The sequence below is a fragment of the Hippopotamus amphibius genome, chromosome 12 (genome assembly GCF_030028045.1).
Source record: "Hippopotamus amphibius kiboko isolate mHipAmp2 chromosome 12, mHipAmp2.hap2, whole genome shotgun sequence".
Taxonomy (NCBI): domain Eukaryota; kingdom Metazoa; phylum Chordata; class Mammalia; order Artiodactyla; family Hippopotamidae; genus Hippopotamus; species Hippopotamus amphibius.
The window spans coordinates 12,356,761-12,371,981 of NC_080197.1; the positions used below are offsets into that span (position 1 = coordinate 12,356,761).

Below are 15,221 nucleotides of genomic sequence, written 5' to 3' on the forward strand. Positions count from 1 at the left end.
ACCAGGACTATTGCAGTAGCCTGCTCACTCTTCTCCCTGCCCATACTTACCTCTCCTTCTACAGGCTAGTCTCAAAAAATAGAACAGAACCTCCCAATGGCTTCCACCCTATGCAGGGCAAAGACCAAGTCCTTGTCACAGTCTTCCAGGCCCAGCCTGGCTCCCCAGCCTCATCTCTCATCACTTTCCCACTTGCCCTCACTGCTTCATCCACTCCAGCCTCTTACTCTTAAATACCAAATGGACCTCTGCCCCAGGGCCTTTGCACTTGCAGTTCCCTCTGCCTGAAGTGCTCTCCCCTGAGTACTTCTTACCTCAGGCTCCTCACCTCACTTAGCTCTCTGCTCAAATGTCACCTCCTCAGAGAGGCCACCTTGAGTGCTGTAATTAAATAAGCCCTTTTGGTCCCTCTGTGTCTCCTGATCTCATTTCATTTTTCTTCACCACATGTATTAGCTAACATATATCATACAGTCATTTATTGCTTTTCTCTATTTTCCCCGCTAGAGCATAAGCTCCACAAGGGCAGGGATTTTGTTTGGTTTATTCCTGCTGTATCCTCCCAGCCTTGAAAGATGCCTGGTACATAGTAGGTGCTGAGTGAATACTTGTAGTTTGAATAATAGCTCCTCATCTCCAGTCGCTTCTCTGGATTCTGCCCCAGACTTCTGCTGGGCTGGAGGTGGGGGCAGATGTTATGGGAAGACCAGGGGCTTTGGGTGCCTCTGTGTCTGACATCTCTGGGCTCCTTGCTGGTGACTTTGGGGTCAGCAAAGAACCAGGGTTTAAGGGGTTGGCTGGGGAGACATCCTATGCTGCTGGAACGCCCACAGCCTGGCAGAGGGGTCCTAAAGGGGCCAGGCTGATGGGGAGGGGGAAGAGGCCAGCTGGCAGCTTTGAGCTCAGTTTGTGCGCCTCTGAGAGGAAGGGGCTGTGGGCCTCCCAGCACGTGGGCGACCCCTGATGATGACTGCAAACCACACTGAGAGGAGCTGGCGGCTTCCACATTTCTGTTCAATGAGTAGAAGCACCTGCCCTGTGCCAGGTTTTGCTCTAGGAGCTGGGGAGACACGAGTGAGCAAGGCAGACAAGGTCCCTGCCCTCGGGGCACTGATGTGAGAGGAGCCAGACAAGAAACAAAAGAACAAAAAAACCTGGCAAGTGGTGACATAGTATGAGGGCGAGGGGAGAAAGAGTGATGGGTATCTGTTGAGAGGTCCTCTTTGGAGCAGGTGGGAAGGAAAGCAGTTCATTCCAGTGAAGTGCTTGCTTTCTTTCTGGATACATCACTGCCTAGCTATGTGGCTCTAAGGAGTCACATCCTTCTTGGACCGAAACTGGGCTACATACAAACATTGAGTCAGCAAACTAAAAAGTCTGAGTAGGGTCAACAAGCTTCAGGTCTGGCTCAATCCAGCACTTTATATAGTGAGGAAGCTTTTTCTTTTTTCTCCATTTCTCAGCTGTGCTCCCTCTGTGTTAGTTCCCTGCTTGGATGCTGTTTTTTCCACCTGGTGGCTCTGGTAACTTGGAATCCAGTTGTAAAAGAGAATGTCTCCTTCTCTTTGTAGATCCAACAAAAGTCCCAGACTTCACTCTCATTGGCTCAGCTTGGGTCACATGCTCATTCCTGAACTAATCACTATGAATAGAGGAAATCAGATATGCTGATTGGCCAGGCCTTTGCCTCTGGGGGAGGGTGTGGATGCAGGGGTCCCCTTTTCTGAGCCACACAGACTGAGAAAGGGGCTCAAGCATTGATTCCTAGAAGGAAAGTTTTCTAGAACAAGAGGTGAACAAATGAACAGAACTGCAGCTCAGGCTTCAGTCTCCCCGTCTCTCTAACATGAACCATCCACAGTGCTGGGCCAGGGGACGGGCTTGGTGTGGGCTGGCGCCCCCTCCTCAGGGTTGCCTGTCCCTCTGGTTTCCAGCCTTCCCCCTGCTGTCCCTGGGTCCCCAGCTGAGCCTGCACGAGGACAGCCCTGTGATCAGCCTGACGGTGGACAACGTGCACCTGGAGCATGGCGTGGTGTACGAGTATGTGAGCACAGCAGGCATCAAGTGCCACGTACTGGAGAAGATTGTGGAGCCCCGCGGCTGCTTCGGCCTCACTGCCAAGGTCTTGCTGGGTGCCGCCCTGCCCTGGGCGGGATGGAGCAGCCTGATTCCCCTGTCCTCAGAGTTAGCCTGGAGCCCTGCAACCTCGTTCCTCCCCCTCCGCTTGACAGCTGTGGGGCTTAGAACTAACTGACTTGTTAGCCTTAAGCCTCAGTTTACTCATCTGCTAAATGGGCCAGTAATAGACCTGCCCTCACAGGGCAGATAAACACCTTAAGACCCTCCCAGGTACACAGTGAGTGCTCAGTAGCTGTTAATATTTCTGCAGATCCTTGAGGCCTTTGCTGCTGATGACAGTGTCTTCGTGCAGAACTGTGGGCGGCTCATGGCCTTGAGCAACAACATGAGGACCATGTCCCACTTTGAGTTCCGCAACATCTGTGACACCAAGCTGGAGTGCATCGGCCAGAGGATCGCCTGCTACCAGGAGGTGCCTGCACCCTACAGGGTCTCAGCTTGGGGTATTTCGGTTGTAAATGTCAAAATCCAACCCAACTTAGCTTAAATAGACAGGAGAATTTATTGGTTTATATTATTGAAGTGTCCAGAGGTGAGCTTCAGACGTGGTTGTATCCAGGCACTCAGATATCACACTATTATAAGAACAGGGCCTCTCTCCTCTTGACTTTTTTTTCCCTATATTGGCTTTGCTCTCAGGCAGGCCCTTTTCATGTGGTGACAGAATGGTCCCCAGTAGCTCTAGCCTTAGCAACCCCGGTAGAAATGGAACTTGATGAGAGCTCTTGTTGGCTTGGCTTGGGCTCCTTGTCTAGCCCTGTACCAGTCTCTTCAGGGATGGGGAGGCAGCCTTACCTGAACCTCATGGACTGTGGGTCAGGGAGAGATGTTCGTTAGGGACAGCTCTGGTGCAGCTAAGATGGAGAAATGTACATGGGTAGGTGCTTGGAGGCCTCACTTTTCTCCAGGCCTTGCCTGAAATCTGGGTCCATTGAAAGGCAGTGCAGAGGAATTTACTTTTCCATTTGGAACTACTGGTATTTTGTCCAACTTTGGAATGTCTGGTCTAGGCCAGGATAAAGTGGGTACTGGGGATGGGCCAGAATTCCCAGACCCCTGAATCACGACCGTGTGTCCCCCACCTTTCTCAGTTTGCAGCTCAGCTAAAGAGCAGGGTCAGCCCACCCTTCAAACAAGCACCCCTGGAAACCCATCCGCTGTGTGGCCTGGACTTTTGTCCCACCAATTGCCACGTCAACCTCATGGAAGTGTCCTACCCCAAGACCACTCCCTTGGTTGGCAGGTCCTTCAGCATCCGCTTTGGTCGCAAACCCTCCCTCGTCGGCCTTGACCCAGAGCAAGGTAACTGCGTCTGTGTATCAAAAATTGTGTTCAGATCTCATACTACAGATGCTTAAACAGAAGCATGTCTGAAGGCCAGCAGTCCAGAGCTGTAATGGTAGCTCCACAGTCATCAGGGATCCAGGCTTCTTCTGTCTTTCTGTGCCACCATCTCTAGATGTTGCTTTTACCCTAAAGGCTGCCTCATGGTATGGAATGGCTGCTGGTGTACCAGCCGTCATGTCTACATTCTAGGCAGGAAAAAGATCATGGTAGTTAAAAGCATGTTAGCACCATACTGAAACTTTCTTATTGAAGTAATTTAATGTATTAAAGGAATATTTAAAAGAGAAATTTTTCTCATTCATTGGGATCCTTAAAATGGGTTTGTATACCTCTAAGGGGCTTATGGGTGTCTGGGGGCTGTTTCCAGGTGAGCTCTCCCTCCTTCCACTGTAGGTCACCTGAACCCCATGTCCTACACCCAACACTGCATCACCACCATGGCTGCCCCATCCTGGAAGTGCCTGCCTGCTGCGGATGGGGACCCCCAGCGCCAGGGTCCCAACGACAGCAGCTTTGGGCCAGCCCATGGAGCCGTTGGCCAGGAGGACCGGGGTTTGAGCTTCCTACTCAAGCAGGAGGACCGTGAGATCCAGGATGCCTACCTTCAGCTCTTTACTAAGCTGGATGTGGCCCTGAAGGAAATGAAGCAGTATGTCACCCAGATCAACAGGTGAGCCCTGGGCCTAGGAAGGAATGGCCCAAGCGTCAGGGTCAGGATTTCTCAATGTCAGCAGCATCGACGTTTTGGGTAGGATCATTCTTTGGAGTGGGGGGCTGTCCTGTACGTTATAGGCTATTAGTGGTATCCCGGGCTTCTGCCCACTAGATGCCAGTAGCACCCCCTTTCCCAGTTGTGACAATCACAGATGTCTTCAGACATTGTCAAATGCCTCGCGGGGGTGGGGTGGGGGGGCAGAATCACCCCTGATTGAGAACCACTGATCTAATAAAGGATGGATGTAGGCAGCATTGTCAGTAGAGGCTAAAACTGGTGAGAGGTTTGCAGGGAACTTGATCATTTTAATGTAGAGAGACGGCTAGATGTGATCTCCCTTTGGGTGCGATGCAGCAGGAGGCACAAACCACACCACCTACAAAGTGTTCTTGCCAACCCAGGTCACGCCATTCTCCGATCAAAGTTCTAGGTCTCACTACTCAGCTAGAAGACGTGCGTTATAAGGGAGGATGAGATGGCACCTCAGGGACGCTGTTGGCTAAATCCAGAGGGTGGGTGGTTCTAGGTGACAAATGACGCAGTTTAACAAATAAATGATTGGAGGGGGAGCAGGTACAGTGGGGAGGAGGAGCTGTTAGGGAAGGGACTTGAGAGACACACGAACCAAATGCAGCGTCTGAACCTGGTTCAGATTCTGTTTCTAACACAGCATGTGTGAGAAGGCACTTTGGGGACCATCAGGGACATTTGATGGGAACTAGATGGTGTTATGGAATGACTGATTGTGTTAGGTGTGGTCATAGCAACTGGTTATGTTTACAGCAGTGCTTCTCAGCCACGGTGCTGTTAACATTTTGGGCCCGATAATTCTTTGTCTCGGGGTACTTAATGGCACCGCTGGCCTCTGCTCCTTGGATTCCAGTAGCTCACCCCTCCCACCCCTGCCCTGCTTCAGTTGTGACAACTGAAAATGTCTCTGGGCGTTGCTAAATGTTTGCTCCTGAGGAAACTTCTAAATTGCTAACCATTTCCTGGGATGGGGGAGTGGTAGGCAGAAAGCACCCCCAGTTGAGACCCATTGCTTTAAAAATAATTCCTTGTGTGCTAGAGACACATGTGGAAGTGTTTATAGGGGAAATTGTGTCTTATCTTAGGTTTGTTTTAAACACTCCAGCAAAAGAAAAAGCGCCAGGAAAGACTGAGGAAGGAGAAGTGGATCCTGAGTTGCCATTGTTGAAGCTGGCAGCTGGGTATACCTGGGTTTCACCGTACTGGCCCCTCTCCTCTCGTGTGTGATAGAAATTGTCCCTGATAAAAGAAAAAATAATGTAGGATCTGGACCCAGGAGGCCTGGGTTTGATCCTGGCCCTGCCATTTATTAGCTGTGTGACCTTAGGCAAGTCACTTAACCTCTCTGAGCCTCGATGGTCTTACCTGTTAAAATGGAGCTAATCATAATACTGACCTCATTGAGATGTAGTAGAATTATATCAGCCATGGTTTCCTGATCACTTACAAGGCTCCAGACACTCTTCTAAGCACTTTACATATTTTCACTCCCTTAATCTTTACAGCAGCTTAGGACATAGATAGTGATATTACTGCAGATGAGGAAACTGAGTCTCAGAGAGGTTTAGTAATTAGCTTTAGGTCTCTGAGCTAGGAAATAGTAGCATCAGGATTTGAATCTGGGGCCTGTCTGTCTTAAAAATCTATAGTCTTAACAATTGCCAGGGAGTGACGTAGTAGGGCCTATGGGCCCAATCCGGCCTACTGCCTTTTTTTTCTTTTTAAATAAAGATTTATTAGAACACAGCCATGCCCATTTCTTTACATATTGTCTATGGGGCTGTCACAGTACAGCAGCAGAGTTGATTAGTTGTAACTGAGACCGTGCGGCGCTTAGAGACCATGTTTCCCAGTTGCCTTCTTTGCTCTGGAGCCTTGTGTAGCTTGGCTGTGAAACAAAGACCCTCTGTGTGTCACACGCCCTAGAGGAGGGACAGTGTATTCATGTCTGCAGAGTTGCTGGGGGATTTTCAGGGAAGGGACACAGAGCGCTGGATGGTCCCCTCTGCTTAGGGTCACGAGGTGAGGCCTGAGGTTGGAGCCTTGTCTGGGGCCTCCGTGGAAGCGAGTGAAGCCACGGGCCTGTGCCTTTAAGCTCAAAGTCTTTGCTCCCACAGGCTGCTGTCCACTATCACGGAGCCCACCTCGGGCGGGTCCTGCGATCCACCCTTGGCCGAGGAGGCCTCGTCCCCGCCACTAGTCAGCGAAGAGAGCGAGATGGACAGGACCGACCACGGGGGCAGCAAGAAGGTGTGCTTCAAGGTGTCCGAGGAGGACCAGGAGGACTCAGGTCACGACACCATGAGCTACCGGGACTCCTACAGGTGGGGGCCGGCTGGGAGTGTCTCGTGGGGTTGGGTGTGGCTGGCCAGTGGCACAGCTGAGGCCCCGACCACGGGAGAGGCAGAATCAGAGGACATTGCCCCGGAAGCAGTGGCACGGGGCACTCTTGCCTAGCCGTGTGGTTCTGGCTGCTTCTCTGAGCTCCACAGCGTGCCCCACCTCCCCCCCTTCGGCTCCCCTGCCCCCAGGCTAATGTCATAGGACCTGTCCCCTTGTGGACACCACCCATTCTTTCTGCCTCGATTCCACTCTGCACACGTTGCTGGAATGTGGTCCAAGGAAAAGTCAAGATCTTTTAAATCTTGTGTGTTTTAAAATCAACGTAAGACCTCTGGTTTCTGCAGCAAACACTATTGTTACTTGATCCAGGGAGTAAGACTATTTTTTTTTCCCTCCTAAGCCGGAGGATCTGAATTGTTTTCTCCTGGTTAAGTTAATTATTTACAAGGTCAGTGAAGTCTTAGTTAGTGGGTTAAATAGACTAAAAACCCAATTTTCTGTATTAAACCATAGAGTGAGTGAATGGAATTCCTTACCACAAATAAACAAGCACCGTGGCCTCCAGTGAAATGTTATATAACATCTGACTTTTGTGGTGAAAGTGGAATCTTGGAGGGGGACTTCAGTTGTTTGTGGACAAAATACAGAACTGATAGAATTTGGCAAGAAAGGCCCTGGGCCCCGTCCTCCCAGCATTTACATCCTTTCAGTCTTCAAGGGACCTGATTGGTCGGTGTGTCTTGGTGTCTGTGTAACGAGATAGCCTGGCTGACTAGGTACCGTGTGTTCTTGGAGCCTCATGTCCACAGACCCAGATCTGTCCATCTCTCTGGGTTTCCATTCTGACCCTTTTGGGTCCTCTGATTTTTTCCTTTAATTGTCAGAAAGGTGAAGGGAAGAATTTCAGGGTTGTGGGTTTTGATCCCCGGTACCTCCTGAGTTCCTGGGACACACGCTAAGCAAACACAGTCCTTGTTCTTAGGAGGTTTCCAGCCAGGCTGGGAGACAGAACATGGAGCCGTGTGGCTGAGAGTGGCGGTGCAGGTGTGTCCAGGGACAAGGCTGTCCCACAAAGGGAGTGACAGGAGTTACACCGGAGCGAAAATGATTCACTCACCACCTACCATTTCTGTACCGAGGCCTAGAAATGTTTCCCCAGCGTCAGACCTAGAAAACCCACCAGGACAACCCTCCCTGTGTCTGGCCCTGGCAGTTGGCCCATGGTGCCTTCTCTGGGCCAATTGTCCACCCGTGGGTTTTGTCTACACTCCAGCAAGTGGGTTCTGGGTGCTGGGACCAGAGGCTGTGAGCGGGAGGGTGACTCATGCCTTCCTCTCTGCTGCCTTGCAGCGAGTGTAACAGCAACCGGGACTCCGTCCTGTCCTACACCAGCGTGAGAAGTAACAGCTCCTACCTGGGCAGCGATGAGATGGGGTCTGGTGAGTGCAGAGGCTCGTGCTCCAGCAGAGGGGATCCCCCAGCGAGATTTTGTTTTGTTTATTTTTATTTTGTTAGGCTTTACTTCATGTTATGTTGTCTTCTATTACTTTGCATGGTATGGGAGTGGTTTTCCTTCACTCATTTAGCAAACATTTATTACGCATCTGTTATGTGCTGGGACCACAGCAGTGCATGAAAGACAGAAATCTCAGCCCTTGTGGAGCTCACGTTCTCCATGAATGTCACAGGCATGGAGCAAAACATACATGATTCAGTTACAGGTTGAGATGAGGGCTCCAATGTTGCTAAAATAGGGAGACCTAATGGTTTCCATGAATGATACACATTCAAACCAAAAATCCAGACGACATAGGAAAGTTCAAAAGAAGTACATGAAAATCAGCCAAAATCTCAACCTCTCCCCTGGAAATGACCACTGATGATATTTGGGGATCACTGGTGCACATGCATTTCTGCACAGATGTGGAGAAATGTGGGTGGACAGCTAGAGGGAGAGACAGACGTAAATAAGATTTTATAACTTAGATTCTATGTTACTTGGAACTTTCACTGAAAGACTGAAATTTGTTTTTAGTTTAGTTTCATTGATTTCAGCCTTTAAAAATTTTGTGAATAGGACAGACATTCACATGGTTCATATTCGAAAGGCATGAGAGGCTGGGTGGTGACAAACCTCCCTCCTGCCCTTGTTACCCAGCCTCCCGGTTCCCAAGCTCCCACTGTCACTGCTGTTCTGTGTGTCCTTCCAGAGGTAGAATCTGTGCATAAAAGTTTAATTTTAATTATACTTCAGTTTAACAGAAGAAAAAGAAGCTCAAGTAAAATCAGAGATATTTCTGAACTTTAGATAAATATTTCATCACATAAGATATTCAGCTGCAAAAACTATCCCTGGGGAGGTTTTAGGATGGCGCTGACATGTGGCAGCTGATCTAAATGAAATGGCTGGGGGATGAATCAGGAGACGTGGGATCCGGTTCCTTCTCTCTGGCTCTCCATCTCCTTGTTTGCAGAGTGAAAAATAGTAACGACTTACAATTGTGTAATGTTTTAGTTCCTGTTGTCCATTTTGCAGGTGAAGAAACTGAGGCTCAGAGAGGTCAAGTGATTTGTGCAGTGTCACACAGCTGGGGCCTGGGTCTATCAGACTCCAGGTCTGCTGTGGGTTTGGAGCTCTGTAGCTACGTTGCTTTCTTGGGAAAGAAGCTGGGAAGGTGTGAGATGGGGCAGAAATAGTTGATGACTGTGGTTTCTTCCTCCTGCCAGGGGACGAGCTGCCGTGTGACATGAGGATCCCATCAGACAAGCAGGACAAGCTTCATGGCTGCCTGGAGCATCTCTTTAACCAGGTAGGACCTTTGTCCCAACCCTGGCCTGACCTCGAGTTCTTCCCATCATCTCTGGTAACTACCCATAAGCCAGGAGTCAGGGCAGGGGCGGTGGGTCATGGGTCCCTGCAACTTGGAGGGCCCTGGGGGCCTAACTAACCCAGAGCTTCCTGCCGCCCAGGTGGACTCCATCCATGCACTCCTCAAGGGGCCAGTCATGAGCAGGGCTTTTGAAGAGACCAAGCATTTCCCCATGGACCACAGCTTACAAGGTGAGCAGAGAAGAGTCCCCAGGCAGGGCGAGGGATGACATCCAGCATCCCACAAGGAGAGAACCTGCAGTGGGGGACGTGTGCTGGATGGGGGGCAGGCCACATTCTCAGCTTTGCCCCTCGCCTGCTGAATGGCCGTGGGCCAGTCCAGAGGTGGTCAGCAGGTTCCGCCCATGGGCCAGATCCAGCTCATGGCCTGTTCTTGTACAGACTGTGAGCCGAGCGTGATTTTTCATTTACAATGAGTTGTCAAACCAAAATGAATGAAAGAAAGAATACGTGACAGAGACTATACGCCCTGCAAAATCTAAATCAGTTCCTGTCTGACTCTTTACAGAAAAAGTGTGTGGACCCCTGGGTTGGTCCCTGAGCCTTTCTGGGCTTCTGTCTGCCTGTTTATAACATGAGGGGAAGGACTGGAGCACAGTTTGCCAAACTTCAGACACCCTCTTCATCATTTTATATATATTCATAGAATCTGCCAACATCTTTACATTTTTTAAACCATATTCATTTGCTGCCCATGTTATTATTGATAGATCTTGTCTGAAAAAGTTCAGTTTCCAATGGAACTTACTAAACTCCCTGTAAATGGAAAACCAGTATAAAATGTCATAAAATAATGATAAATCCAATGGAAACAACAACAACAACAACAAAATGTCATTGTACTGTAGTTAGGCGCTGTTGCCTGCCCAGAGAGCTTTTGTTCTTTATTCACAAGAGGGATTAGTGAGTTAAAGAAATGCTAGACTTACCAGCACCACATGGAGACTTTCTCCTAGAAGTGACTGAGAGAAAAAGATTGACTTTTATGTCTCTCTACTTACCTCTCCTCCCACCTACCCATCTACCTACCCATGTATCTGTCTACCCATCTGTTCATCCATCCGTCCATCCATCCATCCACCCACCCACCTACCCACCCATCCACCCATCTGGCTACCCATGCATCCATGCATTCATACATCCAGTAAATAATTTCCAAGAACCAGCTTGTGCCAGGCTTTGTGCTGGGCCCTGGGGCCCATGAGGTGAATGGGACACTGCCCCTGACCTCAAGGAGCTTCCAGAAGAGTTCAGGAGATAGGAAAAGAAACAGGAAGTTGCTCCTAAGCGAGAATCAGAAGTGGTGAAGATTTGGGGCACCCTAGTTCAGCTGCTCCTCCTGCTGTCTCAGGATCATATCTCTCCCTGGGATGGACCTTAGAAAGGAGAACTGTCAAACAGAGGAGCCACAGCCACAAATACCTCAGACACCTGCAACTTTGTAGCAGGGAAGGAGCCAGAGGAGTGGGTGGTCTGTGTCTGCTTGTCTGGGGTCAGTTTCAAGTCCCATCTCTGTCACTAGCCTGCTGTGTGACTTTAGACAAGTCACTTTCCCACTCTGTGGCTGGACTTCTTCCTGTGTATAGGGAAAAGGTTACACTAGGTTACAGCTCATGTGCCAACCTGATTGGTTATAGCAGTGAGGAGGTAGTATCTGAGAATCCTCCTGTGACTATATTCAGGCTTAGGAGAAAAGAATGCCATGAGTGATTTGTGATGTCTGCATTGGGTTTGTTGCATCTGTGAGGAGTCACAGCCTCAGACTAGCGGGAAGGAGTGCTGAGATTGATTAGTGATGTCTGCCATGAGTGTGCTACTATGAGTTAGTAGCACACTTACCACGTATTTGCCTTCCATGAACCAGATAATACCCAAGAGTCCTGCCAGCATCCTTGACCTAAGATTCTGAGCTTTGGAATCTAGTGATGGGACAGAGGCCTTTGTGCCACCATTTTCCGAAGCTACCTAATTGTCCCTTTCCTGCCCTCACATCACTTTCCTGCCCCAGAATTCAAACAGAAAGAGGAGTGTACAATCCGTGGCCGGAGCTTGATCCAGATCAGCATCCAGGAGGACCCCTGGAACCTCCCCAATTCCATCAAGACCCTAGTGGACAACATTCAGAGATACGTGGAAGGTCAGTTGGGCAGGGAAGGCTGGAATGTGGAGGTTTTGTGGCCTTTGGTTCTTAATGTGGAACGTGGAGGGATCAGAAATGGGTCCATCTCTGTGCCCCATGTCTCTCCACGCCCAGGGAGAGGACAGGAAGGGCAAGCTCCCCTTTCTCAGCCGTGTCCTGCCCTGGCCAGGGCCTTGGAGCAGTACACACTTGATCAAGGAAATGTTGATTTGGGGGTGCCTGGGGCTTCCTTGTAGAGTCAGGAGGCTAAGAAGGCTGAACTTTTTCCTTCTCAGCTTCCAAAACTGTGAATGTAGTTCAGTTCCCTTTGTTTATTATCAAGGTTATAAGTTGGGGGTGGGGTGGGTGAGTCCTGATCAGACATGGGCCCCCAGATAATTTTTGATGCTATCGCATTAGAAAATGTGAATCTGCTGTGGGCATTTATAATCCCACATAAAAGTCCCGATTTCTGACTATTCTTGAACAACCAGAAGATCTGGCAATTACAGGGCTGCAATCCCACATTCACACTTGGCTGGAGATGAGTGGTGGCTGCCATCTTTAGGTGGGGTGCCTTCCAGTCCATACGGACCCACCATGCCCTGTTCCTGGGGTCTGCTTCCCACCTTATGTTACCTTCCTGGCCCGTGGTAGCATTTGAGCCTGGGACCCCTAGGTTAGAAGGACCCCAGGCCAGGAGACATTTGACCAGGATAGCAGGAGGTGCTTGGCCCCAGGGTCATGACCCCAGGAACAGCACCCTCTGAGGTGGAAGTCTGTGTTGGCCCTGAGCCGTCCTGTCTTCCAAAACTGTCATTGGTTAAGAGCACCGACTCTAGAGCCAGATGGCCAGTGCTCGAACTCCAGCTCTGACACTTATTGGCTGTGCGATCTTGGCAAGTTCCTTGACTTCTCTGTGCCTCAGTCTCTTCATGTGTAAAATGGGTTCATAGGGCTACCTCCCTCATGTGTTGTCTTGAGGAGTAAGTGAGTCAATACAAATAAGGCACATAGTACAGTGCCCGGCACACAGTGAGTCCTCAGTAAGCATATGCTGGTGTTATTACCACACCCAGCCCTGCATCTTAATGCCTCCCCAGGGCAGAATGTATCACTAGAGGCCAAATCCTGGGGCCTTTCAGATTTTTCACTTAAGCCCCTTCTGGGACCAAGAGCCTTTATTTGAAGGAAAGAGACCAGGATGTTAGGCCTGTATCTGGAAGGTCTGAGCTTTGTCTACACATGGGCAGGGCTTGGCTGTGTAGCATGATGTGAATAAGTGCTTGAGGACACGTGTGAGCATATGTGGTCTGAGCATGCACCCGCGTGTATGTTTGTACGTGTGTCAGTGTGTGTCCTAGTGCAGGTACAAGGTGTGGGCTGGGGGCTCTGGCCCAGGAGTTGGAGGGGCTGGTTTCTGTTTCTTTTTGGCGGGTACATATGAGAGTGAGTCAAAAATTATCCTCACTCTGGTTATGCTAAAACTTCTGTAAATTCTACAGCCAGAGTGCGGATAAATTTTGACTCCCGTCGTATAAACAGTTGGGGTGAAGCTAACAGTTGGGGTTGCATCCCTTGGGTGTCCGAGGGTTTCTGGAATCTGCTCAACATTCAATCAAAGCTTCTTGAGCACAGCTGTGTGTACCCAGAGCTTCACTACGAAGGGGTCAGAGCATGTGGGCTGTGGGGAGGGCTTGGCTCTGCTGGCTTCTTCCGTCAACTCAGCCTATCTCTTTTCTTGGTCCCTTTTCCTTCCAGATGGAAAGAACCAGCTGCTCCTGGCCTTGCTGAAATGCACAGGTGAGGGCTTTGAAGGGGCAACTGTCTGTGATTTGCATACACCCAGGTGTATCTGAAAGAGGCCAACCTCTCGCTGATGAGTGCAGGCCAGGGAAGGCCTCTTCTGCCGGCCAAGGTTGACTTTCTCCTGGTCATCAGAGCCTGATGGGGGGAGGTAGCACTGTGGCCCCTAAGAACTCTTTAGACCTCACTTCTTCCCTTTGTGTCCAGAAGACAAGTCTCAGGGCCCTGGAGCCAGGAGCTCTATCTCTTGCCACCTCTGAGGCCTGGGCTGATCTTGACAAGGACACAGGATAGAGCACCAACGCTTAGGGAGGCTCTTTGCCGGTAGAGCCCTCAGCCCCAGCCTGGGCTTCCTACCCTGCAGACGGTGGGGAGGAGGAGGGGCTGACGGGGGCCTAGGAGAACCTTGGAGGTGTTTTCTCTCCCTCCCTTCCTTCCAGAAATTCTCAGCCAAGGCCAGCTAGAGTAGGATCTAGGTCACAATTGGTTACTGAAAAACCATTGGCTAGAGCCAGTCATCAGAAATAATCCCTTCCAGGGAATTCTCTGGTTGTCCAGTGGTTAGGACTCAGTGCTTTCACTGCTGAGGGTCCAGGTTTGATCCCTGATTGGGGAACTAAGATCCTGCAAGCTACGTGGCACAGCCAAAAAAAAAAAAAAAAAATCCCTTCTGGAATATTAGCACCCTGAATGACTGCATTTCTTAAAACATGGAGCTTGGCATCATTGTCATTCTTAATCAAGGCCAAGAAATTTCTAATAAATAAACAGCTAAGGGTAAGGGTTTAGGGAAAGCCTTAGGAAAATCACAGGTGGTTTTTTTTTTTTTTTAAATAGGCGGATGGGTCATTGAGAGAGTTGAGTTTTCCAAAAATTGGCTTGCTTTTGGAGAGTTGATTTCTGTGGAATTGGGTTTTGGTGCCTGGGAGGAATTAATTTTGTTTGGCAAGTTGGTCCCAGATGGGTGGTCGGGATGGGGAGAGGGGGCTGGTTCTGGGCCCCAAGCTCTGGGGTGAGGGCCTGCTGATGGCGCAAGAGCCCCCTGCCCAGCACGGCCCCTCCCCCTCTGCCCACAGACACGGAGCTGCAGCTGCGGAGGGACAGCATCTTCTGCCAGGCCCTGGTGGCCGCCGTGTGCACCTTCTCTGAGCAGCTGCTGGCGGCCCTGAGCTACCGCTACAACAACAACGGCGAGTACGAGGAGAGCAGCCGGGACGCCAGCCGCAAGTGGCTGGAGCAGGTGGCGGCCACCGGCGTCCTCCTGCACTGCCAGTCCCTGCTCTCGCCAGCCATGGTGAGTGGGGCGGGGGGAGGGGGGGCGAGGTCTTGTTCAGACTGTCGCTCACCCCATTCATTCATTCAGCAGCTGTTTATCCAGCACCTACTGTGTGCCACTGTCAGAGGCACTGGGGACCCAGCAGTGGACAAAATAGAGGTCTTGTACTCAGGGACCTTATATCCTGATTTTAGGAAGAAAGACATAAACAAGGACAAGGGATGGTATAGACCAGTGGTTCTCAACCAGGGCAGTTTTGCCCCAGGGGACACTTAACAATGTCTGGAGACATTTTAAGTTGTCACAACTGAGGGAAGAGGAGGTACTACTGGCGTCTGGTGTGTAGAGGCTGGGGAGGCTGCTAAACCTCCTACACACACAGGATGCTCACCGCCCCCTGCCCCCAGCAGAAAATTATCTGGCCCCAAGTGTCAGTAGTGCTACAGTTGAGAAACCCTAATAGTGTTAAGGGCTAAGGGGAAAAATTAAGCAGGAAAGGAGACGGGAAGGGGACAGGAAGGTCTGGGGTGGCGGCAGTTGAAAGTTTTGATAAGGC

The 15,221-nt window shown here is 50.3% G+C and overlaps 1 protein-coding gene across 1 annotated transcript in view; it reads left to right on the plus strand.

The window, feature by feature from the left end:
- Nucleotides 1–15,221, plus strand: part of PREX1 (phosphatidylinositol-3,4,5-trisphosphate dependent Rac exchange factor 1) — a 193,252-nt gene that overhangs the window by 166,619 nt on the left and 11,412 nt on the right. The window contains exons 22-32 of the mRNA XM_057703163.1: nucleotides 1,935–2,122; nucleotides 2,390–2,551; nucleotides 3,231–3,441; nucleotides 3,880–4,156; nucleotides 6,349–6,555; nucleotides 7,925–8,013; nucleotides 9,302–9,384; nucleotides 9,545–9,635; nucleotides 11,473–11,601; nucleotides 13,345–13,386; nucleotides 14,466–14,683. Of these exons, the coding sequence (XP_057559146.1) occupies nucleotides 1,935–2,122; nucleotides 2,390–2,551; nucleotides 3,231–3,441; nucleotides 3,880–4,156; nucleotides 6,349–6,555; nucleotides 7,925–8,013; nucleotides 9,302–9,384; nucleotides 9,545–9,635; nucleotides 11,473–11,601; nucleotides 13,345–13,386; nucleotides 14,466–14,683 (1,697 nt within the window). The remainder of the gene's footprint in view (nucleotides 1–1,934; nucleotides 2,123–2,389; nucleotides 2,552–3,230; nucleotides 3,442–3,879; nucleotides 4,157–6,348; nucleotides 6,556–7,924; nucleotides 8,014–9,301; nucleotides 9,385–9,544; nucleotides 9,636–11,472; nucleotides 11,602–13,344; nucleotides 13,387–14,465; nucleotides 14,684–15,221) is intronic.